We start from the raw sequence: 12,643 nt of genomic DNA on the forward strand, positions 1-12,643 counted from the left end.
GGAAAGGAAAGGAAAGGAAAGGAAAGGAAGGAAAGGAAAGGAAAGGAAAGGAAAGGAAAGGAAAGGAAAAGAAAGGAAAGGAAAGGAAAGGAAGTTCAAATCTCATTCATGTCAGACACAGACTCAGCGGATGGTTAAGGTGGTCCAAATATGACAAATATACAGTAAAATCTCATTTTACTCTAATTTTATACTCATTTTCAACCCTTTCCTCCTCAGGTCAGCTGAGACACTGCACTAGTTATTTCAGAGACTTTTTGGAACTACTCAGAAGGATTTGGGACGTGTGTCACACAAGGCTCCCAGGAGCTGGGTGTAGGCACAACAGCTGTCTCACACCTGAAAAGTGCTACAAATGAGATAGAATGGATGGGAATTATTTAGGAGATTAGCAAAGAGGAATTAAGTGTGTGAAATCAAATGGTAGAGTAAAAAAAGAGGGAAAACATAGGTGGAGGCCTAGTGAAAAAACAACCTGACACAAAGTAGAGGAGGCTGATGTGTAACAAGAAAAAATGCTTGTTGCAAAGCAGTGATATTTGGGCTATAACAAACCAGATGAATTATTAGACAATGCATGCTGGAAAAGTAGCTGCATGATGCATTTGTGCAGGTTTTTTTTACCCTACATCTAGGATATTTTACATATTCTGTGATGTGACTCAGGAATCTTTGAGCGTTGTGAGGTAATTCTGAGACAGCAGTCAGTAATTTACATATTTAGCATAACAGTATTTAATTATATGATTACTGTAAATATGTGTAAAACTTTGATGGTGTAATTAGAATGTGTAATAACTACTTGTAATTACTTAATTAAGTGTGATGACATAACCAAACTTCTAACGGAAAAAAAAACCCCTTGTTTTGAGCCTAGCTATAGAAAATGGTGTAGTGCAGATTTATAGAGATGGCAAACTATTTATATTTATATTTATATTTATATTTATATTTATATTTATATTTATATTATTTATATTTATATTTATATTTATATTTATATTTATATTTATATTTATATTTATATTTATATTTATTTATATTTATCTCCAAAAATATGAATCCCCCCAAAATAAGACCCAGAAAGACAGAGTGTGGGTAACATATTTTGCAATAGAACAGCAGAGTCCTTACAATATTTCAATAAACTTGAAAATTTGGATTTTTTTGTACATAAATATACTTTCTGTACTCTGCTCTCAGAACCAGAAATATGTGTCTGTGCTCATGCACATACATAAAACTTAATTCAGTTTAATATATTAAGATACACAACTTCAGACACAAAGTTATTTTTGTATATTGCTACATATTCATCTATTAAAAAAAAAAAGGAATATAAAATAACAGATGATGGTTCAGAAAATGCAATGATCACTTAAGTAATAGCTCTGACTAGCCCATTTCCAGCAAAACAGGAGATTGGGTTTATGTGATCTATTTTCTGAGCAGTGCTCATGATGCAGCCAAAATACAGAAGGGATAAACTCTGAAGAGATGGATGAGATTCCTGGCAGAATTCCAAATGGCAATTCAATTGCACTTAATAAGGAAATGCATGACTTGCCTCACCAGCAAATTCTGAAAAACACTTTAATAGACACCTTTTTATCTTTTTTTTTTTTTTTTATTAATTCTTTCAGGTAGCCATAGAGACCTGTGACTTCCTCAAAGCAAATCTCTGTCTTTTATTCCTGTCTAGAACTACATACACATTTTGTTGGGTGCCTCAGATCCTTTTTCCTGTGGTGTATAAATGTATAATGTATAAATGTATAAATGTAATTCACTGAAGTTACTTCAAAAAAACATTTGTTGTTATTGGACCATCCTGTTTTCCCCCCTACTCTCCCCCATACATCCACAATGTAAATGCAGGAAAATTGAAAAACATAACATGTTTTTCAACTTTGTTATGGTTTCATTTATTTATCCTTCAACTTGTAACACCTTTTCTCGTTTTTTTGCTACACAAAGTAGGATTTTCCTTGCACTAGAAACTTCCTTTCTTATGTGAATGTGGATGAGCCCAGTATTTCAGGTATTTTGAATGTAATACCCAACACTACGAACTCCAATTGTCAAATACTTTCCTGTTTCTTTTTATAGTAATATACATTGGAACTATATTAGCTTTATCCACAATACCATCATTTTAACATGTTTTATTAAAAAAAAACCACATAAGCTTTCATCTTTACAGTATTTAAAACCCAACAGACTCTAATATCTAACTCTTAAGGTATATTGCATTTTGTGGCAAAGAAGTTAATACTATTTTTGCTAGTCCTCAGGACTACCTGGTCTATCATACATGAAGAACTTTAGGAATCAGACTTTTATGGTGCATCCATAATCAATTTTACTGTAAAAATCATGTCAGACTGTTCCCAGGACAGGTCCAATAATGACTATTAATTCTATTAATGGCTTCCCCACAAAGCAGTGGTCCAAATTTCAGAGGCTAGGAGACACGTCAGAGCAAATAACTGATATTTTTGCCCTGTTCTTACACTTGATTTCTGCTAATAACAGTGCTGAAGACAGGATATTTAGTGAGATGAAACCCCATCCTGAATATTTTTTTGTATTTTTCTACTTTACACTATTTTACTTCTTGCTAAACTGTAGATATTTATTATACATTTTTGCAAATATTTCCATCGTATCAGATGCTTTACTTGGACGTGTGATAGATTTGATCTCTGAAATTCCTCCAGTTTTGAAGGGAATGGGATGTCTATTTTGAGGTTTCTTTATTTGTAAAGAAGTATTTTCACAGTACATTAAAGCATTTTTTTTTTCTTTTTTCTCTTTTCTTTTTCCCCTGTAAAAATAAAATCCTATCTTTCATATTATTAAAAGGTAAAGTTTTAAAACCGTGCTGTACTTACTCTGTTGGCAGTTCCTTCCCATAAATTCACCTGGGCATTCACAGGAATAGTTGGCAACGAGATCTGTGCAGATTCCACCATTCCTGCAGGGTTCAGCTTCACATTCATTCACATCTGCAAGAAGCACAGGGGGGGATGCCAGGATTAGCAGAGAAATGGTAAAACCAATAAGCATATGTTTAAAAAAAAACTGGGAAAAGGAAAAAAAAAATAGTGAGAGAGAAGTTTTATTATGTCCAGTTGTACAATATAATTTAAAGTTTTATTCCAGGATTTCCACTGGAATTTCATGTCTGTATCACGGCCAAAAGTCACAGTTTGGCCTTAAAAAAAAAAACCCCAACAAATTGAAGTAGTTCCAGTGGAGCATTCAGTAGTGGTTCTTGAAACTTCAAAGCATGTAGCTACTTCTTTATCAACAGATGCCAGTTAAAGATGTGTCTCAGTTCATCTTAATTCATTAAACACATAATTGACAAGGTTGTTTAACCAGCTAAAAAATTCCCTTCCTGTGAAGGAGTTAGTGGGCAAATTGAAACTAATAACTCAATCTTGAAGCCAGCAAATTTCATTAGACTCAAAAGACAGAAAGGGTGGGTAATCTCACTTGAGTTCCTCTTTTGCACAACGCTTTGTCAGACGCTGCAAGAATAAAACTCCCCTGTGTCTTTCAATACAGCAGCTTTAAATTATAATATCAGATTCCTTTTCTCAGATGTGACAGAGAATTTTTCAGTCACCATTAAACAGGCAGAGGGGAGATATTGATGCGTCATGATTAAATTTCTCAGTCTCCACATTTATATTTATTCTGCATGGAGCTGAAATGTTGTATAGATTTTATATGTCGTTTTCCAAAGGGGCTGCAGTTAAATATTTTTAAAAGGGTAGAGGATGTGGTAAATGTGGTAGATGACATAGTAGATAATATGGGAAATCACTGGGAACTGAAGTCACCCTCCTTGCTGTTGTGTTGAATCTGCTTCTGTCCCCAAAATGATTTTTTTTCTTCCTGCTGGCATACACAAACTACAAAAAATCTTACAAAAATGTGTAAATCTTATGCAACACAGCTTTGCTCAGGAGAATAATTCAGTTCTCTCAACAAAGTTGCTGAATATTTGGTAGTTTCAGTGTGTGGCTTTTGTGCTTTCAACATGACTTTTTTTTTTTTTTTCTTTCCATTTTCCAGGAATCTATATTCAAAAACTCAGGTTTTTTTCTACAGTGAATAGGATAATCTTCCCATTGCTGCGATTAGAAATGCAGAGACAGGACTTCAGCGAAATATGAAAACTAGTTTCAATTGTTTGAACCAGAAAAATTTCTGATTTTTATGCTAAAAATTAATGATGGCAATGGATCCCTGGGCTTCTTTTTAACCCCTCATATTTTAATATTTCTCACTTATAAAGATATTACATACTGGCATAGTAAAACTCTAGAGTTAGCTTTTAGGTTTTTCTATTAAAGATGAACAAGAGGAGTAACAGCTTAGAGTGCAAGAAATAAAACCTGCCAAGGGAAATGACCAAAGAACAGACCTGCTCAGTTCTAAATTAAATTCTTTATATGTATTTATAAAATTTAACAAGATTCTTTGCCTTCCTATTTTGGTTTTTAAGCAAAGCTCATTAACCTTACATTTTTATCTGGTTATTCATCACTTTAATACAGGCTAACACATTCGTGGGGAAAAAAAATCAAGGTCACTGTGAACTGAAAAACATTAAATGAACATATGAACTATCTCTCTCTTGGTGAGATGCAGGTGGTAATTTATCCTCTTAAAAGCTTTCCTGTGTAAAGACAATATCTTCTCAAGAATTTTTTTTCCCCAAATTTGCCATTCCTGTTGAAATATGAAGAAGAAAATGCACAGCTTTCCAGAATATTTCATATTGTCTGTGTGGTGGTGGAGAAAATAAACTGAGCTTGAAGCACCACATCCTTTCAAAGCAATCAGCAGTGATCAGATGCATCAGAAAGATGAAAGTTGTTAATTATTATCTTTGTTACTAGGCTTCTACAGTGATTTCTTCCCAGTAATATCAGAACCTTGAGTCCCATCAGCTCAAACAAATATGCCATATTTGATGAGTGAACGAGGAAAGATTGTTCATTTCATCATCATTTCATTTTAGTTGAAAAGAAAATCAACTAAATCAACTAAACTGAGTTAAAGAATAAGGAACATTCTTGAACATGTTCTTGAACATGTGTTAAACAGTGCTTTCTACAGAATTACATATTTTCCTGCTATTATTTTATTTAACAGAACATGCAGAAGAAGAATATTTAATTAAGGGTGGTTCTTAGGAATTGTGGCGAGATTATGCTCAAATTCCTAGATGTGCCAATTCTGATACCACACTTTACACCAGCTGGTGTGTTCCTTCCTTCTGAAAGACATAAACTTTGTCATATTATCATGACAAGAAGTGAATTTCACTAGAAATTTTAAAATGCCAGAGTTTCTTGAGCAGTTGCTCCTACCAGCAATAGAGACTCGTACAGAAAACTCTCTGTTACCAGATTCTAATTCTTCACCGACCACATAACCTACATAAGAAGGACAGAGGTTTTCTTTTGATGTAAATTAATAATGCACAGTAAAATCACTGCAGGTTGCTCGTGATTTTTCAGGTGAGGTTGGGTCTTAGCTTCAAGGCAGGATCTTGTGCTTTGCACCAAATAAAATACAGAGAGCTGGGTGCTGCCAGAGAAATCAGAGTTCCTCACAGAGGGAGGTGGCAGAACTGATAAACACTCAGTGAAGAGGACTCATCAAAGGCAGAGGGAAAGTCTGGGTTTCTAGATAGTGTCCAGGTTAGATAAAAAGCCAACAAACAAACAACAGTAAAGAAAATGAAAGAAAACCAAGAGGAACTACAATACCCCACAAACAAACAAAAAATCAACAAAAATACCTCCAACCTAAACCAAGCCAAACTAAAAACCCAAACAAAACCACCCCAAAAACCCTAGCCCCAAAAAAACCTGAATGCCCAACCTCCCAAGATTTCTGTACTGAAGAGGGACTCTGAAATTCAAGGTGATGCAGGGACATGGAAACCGACCATTTTCTGAAAATAGATTGTTCCTTGAATGAAACAGCTTGAAGGGCTGAGAGAGTTGATCAGGAAGTAAAGGCTATGCTAAGGTTTCTTCGCTGCAGATGATTAAATTTAAATTTCCTATCTCCTATGATCAATCCATAATCACAAAGCTATTAAGAAGACTTCTATTCGAAGCACAGTCCTGGTGCACCCTGGAACAAAACTACAAAACTACACTGTCAGAAACTAGGAAAGTAATAGAGAACCATGCAGTGACTTGGAAAACCATCAAGGGGCAGATTTCTGTGCTTTTGTCCTCCTTTGATGGATTATATATATCTATATACTTATTTAATCCTCTAAGTATTTAATAAAACATGAATAAAAACTAGTAGTTGCAAATGTAATGTAATTAAAAACACCTAGCCCCCATTTTGGGTTTTACCTGTTAAATATAGTCACATGTATTTTCCTGAAAAATCACCCCCTATGAAATGAATATTTAAATTATGTAGCTGTCATAATAAAAGTATCAACTCTTACATAGAGCCATTTGAGTCCTTCAGCAAGGTACTTGGTATAAACCTGAACTTTTCTGAAGAAAGGACCAATAAGCTCAATTTAAAGGTTTTTTTTCGTTGTTTTTTTTTTTGCCAACACATCCTGTGCTTTTCCTGAGAGCTCACACCAGTGTCTTGTTCCTGTCCCCTGCCTGTTTGTTCTTTTCACAGCCCAAATTCCTGGTTCCTGCCACCTGAACCCTTGTTTCTGGTCCAGCACTGCCTTTTGCCATGCAGGCTTCCTGAAGCTCCCTCCTGCCGACCAGAACATTCTCTCTCTATCCTTTGGTTTTGTCCTCGTTTTGGCTGCTGGATCACACTCAGGCTGCTCATCTCAACTCTAAGTCACGTTTTAAAACCAGTCTTCTCATTTTGTGTACCAGTCTTCTCTATTTTGTCTTCAATCTTTGTGATAAAGTGGTTGGCCCATCACAGATTTATGTTCAAGAGTCTTCACTGGAAGACAACATGGTCTTTATTAGGAAAACTGATCAAACATAATACAGTATTTTGCAAATATTTTTCTTCCCCATAATAAAGTCAGTTTAGGATACAATTCAGTATAATTTAGGAACAAAAAATCATTTAGCAATATCTGATTCATAATTGGCTGCTGTGAAGACCCACAGCAAAAAACTGGATAAATTTCAACTCCCAGTCTAATTTCACACTCCTTCCTGTGCCCCAGATTTTAATATTTTTAAAGAAAACCTGAAATACTTCCCTACCCAATTCTAATTCAAAATAAAACTTTTATATAGCTGACAATGTGTTCAAATGTCTTTGCTTTTGGAAACTGATATGGCATAATGTGGACAAAAAGGTAATACAGAATAATTATCTTTAAGCTGGAGTTTAAGCCAAGCTATTCTTGTAGTTGCCTGATGGTTCTTTATAGATTTTTAAAATGCATTCTAGGTATCTTTTCTTTATTGTATATTGATCCTGAATGATCTAATTGCTCAAATCAATATTAAATCAGTAAGATCACATGAAAAGTATGATCTTGCAGAATTTTGAAGTATCTTGTTATTGTTTATGCTTGAGCTTCCAGAGAGTCAAACTTTTCACAAAACTCAGCTTGCATACTCATTTTTTTTATTTGCACCAAGCTGCTCAAGCACCAAATATTTTTATGGAATACTAAATGGCAAAGCTCTGTTGAAAAGAATGAAATTATACTGGTTCTATTTGCTAAATAATCTGACTCATGGAAAACTAAAATTTAATAAAATTACCTTAAAAGTGAGCTACTCAGTGACAGGATAAAATCTGAAGGATTACAGAAATTCACACATAGAAAGACACATCTTTTTTAAGAGTAAGACAGTTTTGTTAAAATATTTACCAAAAAATCCCCAAATTAAAGAATTCTTCCTCATATTCATAAGGTTTATAAAAAACGAGCCTAAACTGTAAAGATCTCCTAAATTAGGTTAACTTGTACTTTTGGATTTTTCCCTAGAAAGCTAATACATAAATAAGTAAATAAATGTTTTTAAACAGAATGAAAATGCATCAGAAAAAGCACAGGTGGATAACCTTCCATTTTTTGGCTAAAAGATACAGAATATAGAAACAATTTTCATGATAATAATTTATTTCAATAATCTTAATTAGAGGTTTAGGAAAGTCTCTAACACGTTTCCAAATGAATGTTTGTTTGTAATTTATGTAAACAGATAAACTGTAACTTCAGCTAAAACTGATCCTTGATTTAATTAAGATTATGCAAAAACAAGCACTAGCACGTGTTTGGCTCAACACTGGTGTGAAACGTTATAAAAAGAAAAGTGGCATATTTCTGTGAAATACAGGAATTTAGTATAAATCTGAATTGGATGTATTAACATTCAGCACAGGGCATGTGTTAGAATTCAGAGGCTTCACTGCTTCTTCAAAGCCAGTTTCCTGACCACAGAAGACTCCTAAAAGAGCATGCCAAAAGAACCTGCAGGAAACTTCAAGTGTTATGTGTCATTCACTGTTCAGATATCTTCAGAAAGAGAAGAAAACAGCTTAACACTTGAGACAAAAAAGGTGCCAACCTCTTGCTCCTCCACCCTTAGAGGTTAAACATTGTGTTACCCCTGCTCTCCTAATTCTGTATGGGGTTTTCCTCCTCCTGAGAGTATTTGGAACAAGATACTGTGGTAAATGTCCTCCAGGATTATCCACCACAGGACTGTTAGGATTCTTGCTGAAACATTCAGTACAAATATTTTACGTTTTATTCTCCTCCATCTCTGGGGCCCGGCCCAGGGAGCAGCTGGAGCTGCTGGAGCCGGCCCAGAGGAGGCTCCAGGATGAGCAGAGGGACGGAGCAGCTCTGCTGCCAGGAAAGGCTGCCACAGCTGCCATTGCTCAGCCCGGACAGGAGAAGCTTTGGCCTCAGCTCCCTGTGGCCTCGCAGGGCCCGAAGGAGCCGCAGGAAAGGTGCAGAGAGACAATTGCCAAGGGCTGCGGGGCCAGGAGCCAGGGAATGGCTGCCAGTGGCAGAGGGCAGGGCTGGATGGGATCTTGGGCAGCAATTGTTCCCTGGCAGGGTGGGCAGGCCCTGGCACAGGGTGCCCAGAGCAGCTGGGGCTGCCCCTGGATCCCTGGCAGTGCCCAAGGCCAGGCTGGACATTGGGGCTGGCAGCTCCTGGGACACTGCGAGCTGGCCCTGCTGTGCCTGGGGTGGGAATGGGGGGGCTCTGGGGTCCCTTCCAACCCAGACCATCCTGTGGCTCTTTTTGAAGGCAGCAAGTCAGGCAAGAGAGTTACTGAAGTTGTGTTCTAAACTCAGAAGAAACCTTCTAAACAAGCAAGCCATGGAAATAAAAACAATATCTGGGCAAAATTCAGAGTTTTCTGCTTGGTGATGCATGAATGTTTGAGACACCCTCACACCATTAATATACTTTACCAACAAAAGACAAAGCAAAACCAATTGTGGGCAAAATTCAATTGCTCCTGTCTAGAATTCCTTCAGAAACTGCTCCTCAAGCATTCTTACATTCTTTTTTCAGAGCAAATTTAGCTCTTCTTACATTCTTTTTTCAGAGCAAATTTAGCTCTTCTTAGGCTTCTTCAAAAATTCTAATTTACACATTTTAAGTATACTTCTGTAACTAGACTCCTTAAAAATAATACAAAAAGAAAATATTTAATGCTTCCTGGTGGTGTTTTCCATCCTATTGGTTCTGAAATATATTTAGGTCAACTTGTTTCAAGAAAATTGGAATATATAGTATGATCCTCTTCACTTTGATTTGTAAAAAATACAGGCTCTGAGAAAATGAAAAGACGATTTTTAAGTTTTATTTTAATTAATACTTTTTTAAATTTTGTATGGTAAGTAAAATTTTCAGTTTAGACAAACCAGCATTTTTCATGATGACTAATTTCTTTCTCCACTCTGTCAGCTTTTCTACTTATAATTTACATTTCTGTTCCATATTATAGTTATTCTGTTATAGCATCAGTGAAATGAGTAGTGGTATGTATTTAGAAATCCAGTTTAAAATCTATTTATTATCTACCACATTCTGCAACTTCTCCTTGCGTTCTGTAGTGGCACTTCCCCTACGCTACCCTCGCTTAAAGGGAAATTTGAAATGAAATTTAAAGTTTTGAAGTGACTTCATTTCCATACAATAGTAACTATAATCACAGGTTTCAGAATGCTAAGGTTAAATGAAAAACTACCAGAGAAATAATAACTAAAAAAATAATCAAGGAAAAGACACAACTGAGTGTATTCCAGAATATATTTTCACTTTAAATTGTCTACTTCAAAGGATTTAAAATAAGATAAGGCTCTACAAGAATCCTTGACACAATAGTTATATATCTTGTGCTGTTAACAAGATATTTTTTTTTTGTATTTTTAGAAACTTTTTCATCCCTATTTCATTTTTGAGAACTCTCATAAAATAGACCATGCAGTGAAATTATGCTCTGCATAGGTACCTACTCTCTATTATGCAAAATACTTATCTTTTCCTTATAGCCACTGAAAAGTTATTACAATGTTCTCTGTGGAGTCATACTTCCAACACTGGACTAGTCAGTATTTCCTGATCTTCTATTTACCTGTTTAAATGGCTATTTAATGGCTTTTCATCTGAGGTAATTTTAACCTAATGGAATTTTGCAATAGCCTAGCCAGGACGTTCCTTATTAGTTTTAAAGGAGTTGGTACTTTAAAAGTTTTAATATGTATTGAAGCAGATTTTTCATTTTTAATTACTTTTAATGAATACTGGCATGAAAGCCTTCATCCCATTAAGTAACTTACCATTTAATTTTACACTGTAGAAGTACATCTTCAGGGCAACTATTCCTGGCGTTTCCAATGAACCTTATTAAAATAATTGGCTATTTATATATAACAAGCATTTGACAAATCATTTAAACTGTAGTTGAGGAAAAGGAAAAAAAAAAATCTTATTAAAAAGTGAATCAACTGGTGAATCATTTTTCATTACATGCAATGCTCCAAAAATCTCAACTTCAGGAGTAGGTTAAATTATGCAGCATTGGAGCAACTGGATGATTTGCTAAGAGAGTGTAGGTGGGCACGTGGCAGTAAGTCCAATTATTTTCACAATGAGCTTGAACCAAATCAGTAAATTAGCATTACTTCCCTTCAGACATCCCAAAATAATTGTATCACTTCAAAATGCAGTTGTTTATGCATTTCAGAATAGAGTGAGGGTAGGGTTGCACTGTTCTTACATAAGCATGGCTATGGCACAGGTTTTTAAAAATGTCATTGGACAAGCAAGTCCTGAAGATACAAAGATGTATGTTCTGAAATTAAAAAGCCAGATGGTTATGTTTTTAACACATGTCTTTATTTGATATACACAGGGTGAAGTGTACTCATTTATGGCAAATCTGTATAAATCTCATTTAAACAATCAAAAAAATTTGTCTGAGGCACTTTCATAAGTGCGCATATATGTGCTGCACAGAGGTAATTTCTACTCTTTGCTGACAGTTTTCGAATTCAGACTCTTAGTTTCTCATAAATATGTGTATGTTTTACTGTTAATGGATCTTAAATTTAATCTACAGCTGCAAGGAAAGAAACACTCATCACCAATTTTACCTTTTGGACTGCGGTGATTTCCTTGCCTCCTCTGCAAAGGTGACAAGGAAGACCCCAACAAAAGATGCAGCAGTTCCATCACATCAACAATGCCTGTCTGGTTTAGGAAAAAAATGCTTTCAGTCTGTACATAGACTCTGTGTCATAACCTAATGGTGTGGGTGCTACAATTCCTGTAAAAATCTCTACTTTTGCTGAGAAATGGGAGGAAGTTCTCTCCCTGTTATGAGCATTGACATCATGAAGTCAGAAATAAGCATTTTAAACTCCTAATTTTACATTTGAGCAAAGACTCTCCTCACCTTGCACTCTTTTCCTAATTTTGGTGTATGTCTTCTGGAGAATTATCCTGAAGCTCCCTTAAATATTTAGTGACAAGGAAAATGGAGAGGATGAGAAGGGAGCAGATTAATTTCTCTCTAAGAGTGACAATTTCCGGTATGGAAAAGAATGTTGCTTTTAAGCAAACTAAAAACTCCATGAGAGTAATGACTGTATGCATAAACAGCTCTGCTAGGTATGTGAAAGGATCACACAAAATACATTTTTCAGAACCAGATGCCACCTTATTGACTTGTGGGGAGGGTAAAAGGAGATCTGACAAGATTACAAAGCTTACCTATTATTTGGAGGTAAATAACAATCTAAATACTCTTTTATGGTACAGTGTCTACACATCTGAACCAGGGAACAGCAACTCACTGTTAATGTTTTGTTGCAACAGGGACAATTTCTGAATGTAATTCCTGAATTGAATTTATTGGAAATGTAGAGCTGGTGGTTTCACTTCTTAAGGAATCCTAGAATCCCAGAATGGTTTGGGTTGGAAGGGATCTTAAAGATATCTAATTCCAACCCCTGCCATGGGCAGGGACACCTTCCACTATTCCAGGCTGCTCCAAGCCCTGTCCAGCCTGGGCTGGGACACTTCCAGGGATCCAGGGGTAATCACAAGTAATGCCATTCATGTCCCTCTGCATGGTCCCATCTCCTCACTTCTCTAGGACCTAGCACTGGCCACATTCCGTGATC

At 35.8% G+C, this 12,643-nt stretch overlaps 1 protein-coding gene across 1 annotated transcript in view; it reads right to left on the minus strand.

Moving 5' to 3' along the window:
• Positions 1 to 12,643, minus strand: part of EDIL3 (EGF like and discoidin domains 3) — a 231,965-nt gene that overhangs the window by 93,982 nt on the left and 125,340 nt on the right. The window contains exon 5 of the mRNA XM_086868065.1: positions 2,895 to 3,008. Coding sequence (XP_086724191.1) covers positions 2,895 to 3,008 — 114 coding nt within the window. The remainder of the gene's footprint in view (positions 1 to 2,894; positions 3,009 to 12,643) is intronic.

The sequence above is a fragment of the Cyanistes caeruleus genome, chromosome Z (genome assembly GCF_971803275.1).
Source record: "Cyanistes caeruleus chromosome Z, bCyaCae1.hap1.1, whole genome shotgun sequence".
In the NCBI taxonomy this organism is placed as follows: domain Eukaryota; kingdom Metazoa; phylum Chordata; class Aves; order Passeriformes; family Paridae; genus Cyanistes; species Cyanistes caeruleus.